The 4,393-nt window shown below is 57.7% G+C and overlaps 1 protein-coding gene across 1 annotated transcript; it reads right to left on the minus strand.

The window, feature by feature from the left end:
* Positions 1 to 1,763: 1,763 nt before the first annotated feature.
* On the minus strand, positions 1,764 to 3,885 carry LOC100277767 (uncharacterized). The gene is made up of 2 exons (NM_001412148.1): positions 3,745 to 3,885; positions 1,764 to 3,653 (listed from the first exon to the last, which is right to left on the minus strand). The coding sequence occupies exon 2, from the start codon at positions 3,577 to 3,579 to the stop codon at positions 2,380 to 2,382; it is 1,200 nt and encodes a 399-aa protein (NP_001399077.1). The 5' UTR covers positions 3,580 to 3,653; positions 3,745 to 3,885; the 3' UTR covers positions 1,764 to 2,379.
* Between the last annotated feature and the right edge of the window lie 508 nt (positions 3,886 to 4,393).

Genomic DNA, 4,393 nt, shown 5'->3' on the forward strand with positions numbered 1-4,393 from the left:
CGACGAGTGAAATGTCGCCGCGTGCCCCAGCCCAGATGGGTCGGCGCGAGACGGAGCGCGAAGGGGGGAAAGGCAGACGGAGAGAGTGAGAGGTGGAAATCCCGCGGCCTTTGTGTTTGTCCCGCGCCCAGGTCGGGTGCGCTTGTAGTAGGGGGTTACAAGCGTCCACGCGGGAGGGGAGCGAGCGGCCTCACGCGAGCGCCTGTCCCGTCCTCTTCCCCGCGCGGCCAACCCTCTGTAAGAGGGCACTGGTCCTTCCTTTTATAGGCGTAAGGAGAGGATCCAGGTGTACAATGGGGGGTGTAGCAGAGTGCTAACGTGTCTAGCGGAGGAGAGCTAGCGCCCTAAGTACATGCCATCGTGGCAGCCAGAGAGGTTTTGGCACTCGGTTCGTGTGGTGTCGTGGCCGTCGGAGGAGCGCTGGAGCCTGGCGAAAGGACAACTGTCGGGGCTGTCGAGTCCTTGCTGACGTCCTCTTGCTTCCGTAAGAGGGCTGAGAGCCGCCGTCGTCATAGAGCGTGCGGGGCGCCATCATTGCTTGTCTGGCGGAGCGAGCCAGACGGGACGCCGGTCTTGTTTCCCGTAGCCGGAGTCAGCTTGGGGTAGGGTAATGATGGCGCCTGCTGTTGACGTGGCCGGTCCGTGCCCTAGGTTGGGCGATGTGGAGGCTCCTCCGAGGCCGAGGTCAAGTCTGTCTTCTGAGGCCGAGGTCGAGTCCGAGCCCCTGGGTCGGGCGAGGCGGAGATCGTCGGCTGAGGCCAGGGCTGAGTCCGAGCCCTGGGGTCGGGCGAAGCGGAGTTCGTCGTCTTCAGGGGCTGAGCCCGAGTCCGAGCCCTGGGTCGGGCGGAGCGGAGTTCGCCGTCTTCCGGGGCTGAGCCCGAGTCCGAGCCGTGGGTCGGGCGGAGCGGAGTTCGCCGTCTTCCGGGGCTGAGCCCGAGTCCGAGCCCTGGGTCGGGCGGAGCGGAGTTCGCCGTCTTCCGGGGCTGAGCCCGAGTCCGAGCCCTGGGTCGGGCGGAGCGGAGTTCACCGTCTTCCGGGGCTGAGCCCGAGTCCGAGCCCTGGGTCGGGCGAAGCGGAGTTTCCTATGGTGCCTGAGGCCGGGCCTGACTGCCTGTCAGCCTCACTCTGTCGAGTGGCACAGCAGTCGGAGCGGCGCAGGCGGCGCTGTCCTTCTGTCAGGCCGGTCAGTGGAGCGGCGAAGTGACTGCGGTCACTTCGGCTCTGTCGACTGGAGGACGTGCGTCAAGATAAAGGTGTCAGGCCACCTTTGCATTAAATGCCCCTGCGATTTGGTCGGTTGGCGTGGCGATTTGGCCGGGGTTGCTTCTTGGCGAAGACTGGGCCTCGGGCGAGCTGGAAGTATGTTCGTTGCTGGAGGGGGGCCTCGGGCGAGACGTAGATCCTCCGGGGTCGGCTGCCCTTGCCCGAGGCTGGGCTCGGGCGAGGCGTGATCGAGTCCCTCGAATGGACTGATCCCTGGCTTAGTCGTACCCATCAGGCCTTTGCAGCTTTATGCTGATGGGGGTTACCAGCTGAGAATTAGGAGCCTTGAGGGTACCCCTAATTATGGTCCCCGGCACATTCTTTGTTGTCTGCTTAAAATACATTTGCTCCCTCCGAAGCAAAGCCATTTTTGAGGATCTTCGGCAAGACATGACCCAACAGAAGGTATGGTGAGGGCTCTTTGCTATTCTTTGACAACATATAGATGTAAAGTTTTGTTTTTGAATATAATTATTTTTTCATGTAAGACCAAAGATATAACATTTTAAAATCAATCTATAATTCACAAAACAGATGTTCCATACAAACAAACATAAACTTTGGATATATGATATGGGTGTCACTAGTGTTATCTATAGACGTGAATGTAGCAAGCACAATTTTAGCGAATGTCCGATCACATGACGGTCACACTATTCACCTATTTATATGGTCAAGTACCAATATACTTTCAGACAAAATTACATTTTACCCCTCCCCAATACATAGCAATTCTCTATATTTGAGGGCAGACGTGTTCACATGTCTGTTCTTCGTCGAAACTTTGTGTATCTCCAATTCTTCGAAGTTCTCATTGGGCGCCATTTTTATCGACGATGAAGCTTTGCTTACAACATATAATTGGTACCTTCAGCATTTGGGTCGGTATCCACTAGTTCAGCTCGGTCGATAGCAATCAGGCCCACCGATCGGTATGCCCGCTCTGGCCGAACAGGACGTCACGGATCAGTATCGTGACTGGTTGGATTGGATCCAGTCTTATCGAGTCGCTGTAGATGAAATAGGATGGGCCATTTTGATAGATAAACGGTGCAAACAGTTTTGACAGGAAGCACTCACTCACTGAGAGAGCAACCAAAATACGCTTGCTGATTCCTACTTTGCGATCTTGGAGATGACGGTCTCGAAGGCCCCGACCAGGGCCTTCACCCTGCTCTTCCTCGTCTTGACGAGCCTGGTCGCCGTCTCCTCGATGAGGTTGTTGTACAGCCTCTGGCTCTTGTTCTTCTCCAGCGTCTTCTGGTGCCTGAGCGCCACCGCCGGCACGACGAAACCAGCAGTGCCGGCGGCGGAAGCACCGACGCCTCGCTTCCGGAGGCTTCGGATCCTGAGATGGATGCCTCTTTCGGTGGTCACCGAAGGATTCTCGCCGCCCCTCCTGGACCTCAGCCTCGCGGGCTTCTCCTCGTCGGGCGGTGGAAGCACTGCGGGCGCTCTGGTGCTCCTGGACCGCAGCTTGAAGGCGCCCGAGTTCCTGCTCGCTTGTCGCGCGAACGGGTGCCGCGCGGACCTGCTGCTGATGCTCATGCTCTGCACCCTCCGGTGCGCAGGGATGGGCCTGCTTGATTCAGCGGCAGCAGCGCACTGTTCTGGGTCCGGAGAGTACGTTGGCGTTGCTCTTCCTTCCCCGGCATCGGCAGCGTCGTGGTGAACCATCATCTCCTTCTCGAGGTCGCGCAAAAGGCTTGCGCGACTCTGCAGCAGAGAAGGGGGCAGAATTTGGTACCCTTGAAGCATTTCCTGATAATTGGTACCCATGTTTTCCACGAGCAAAGCAGCCGCCCTAGGTTTCTGCCCTTCCACTTGTTCATGGGTCTTGGCCTTGCCATGCGACCTCTTCCCCTTCATTACATCCTTCTTCTTGGAGCCGCCGGTGAACTGAGCTGAGGTTCCATCATGCTTCGGGGAGGACGATCCATGGGGTGGAAGTGGAACCGTATCATAGGCCACAATGTCCTTCCACTCCACGCTCTCGACCCCACTGGACTTGTCGGCGGCCGCCTTGGAAGGCCTCCGGAACACCGACCGCACCTTGACGAGCACCCTGTTGTGGCTGTGGCTCTCCGCCGCCGGCTGCTGCTGCTTCCGAGGCGGCCTAGGCTGGGGCCTGTTGTGGTCCTCGAAGGTGTGCGTGCCGCCGTACTTGCAGACGTGGTGGCAGGAGCCGGCCGACGGCCTGAGGTAGCCGGGGACGGGCTTGGTGTCGGCACCGCCGCCGTGCTGAGAGTCACACGGCGTGCTGCTGCGTCGTCGTCCCATCGATTTAGGGCCTTGTGCTGCCATCTGTACCTCCATTTCTGGTCTGGACTGGAGTGGACCAGGTCGATCGAGATCTTGGCTTGGTTCCGTCAAGAACAGGTTGAGTAAATCTGCAAGGGAGGACGATGAGTTAGTTGATCAGGTTTTAAGCTCGCCTGTCTGACTAGAAAGAAACAGAGCAGGGTGACACGAAGAACTCACCGGCACCCAAACTGCTCCGATTCACTTCACTCGCCGCGCGCCATGCATGATGACTGTCGTCGAGCAAAGCTCACCGGAGCATGTATATATGGATGGTTCCTGGCAGGACTGGTCTCGCCTATATATGTATATATATCTGCCGTGCAGGCACAGGTGCTCGATCGAGAGGTTAAATGGGCCTGCCGCTAGCGTCACCGGTGGTAGGAAGCAGGCGATCGGGTCAAGAAAGAGAAACGGCGCGGTAGCCTCAGGCAGCAGCCCCGTTCCTTGTTTAAGGGCGTGGTATGGGTGTGGAAGGAAGGCGATCGGTCAGTGATGAAGAAGCTGCGGTCGGTCAGAGATTGGTGGTTGGAGGAGGTCAAATATGGCGGGAGACGAGCACGCGGGTGGGGTCTCTTTGATTTGGACGGGGTTTTGGTTGGCTGCCAGGGTTAGGTGTCGTTCGCCCCATTGGCTGCTGACGTGTGGGCCCACTTCTGGCAGGTTCACCGGCAACCCACGTTTGAACTTGACTTTGTTTTGTTTGGGCCTGCTGGCATGTGGATTTAACTTTCGAGTCCGAGCTTCGACTATTTAGCGAAGCCAAACAACTTGAGATTATGTTGTTTAATTGTAGTAAGCGTGGTCTTATTTTGAAGGAGGAGCCTCA

The sequence above is a fragment of the Zea mays genome, chromosome 6 (assembly GCF_902167145.1).
Source record: "Zea mays cultivar B73 chromosome 6, Zm-B73-REFERENCE-NAM-5.0, whole genome shotgun sequence".
NCBI lineage: Eukaryota > Viridiplantae > Streptophyta > Magnoliopsida > Poales > Poaceae > Zea > Zea mays.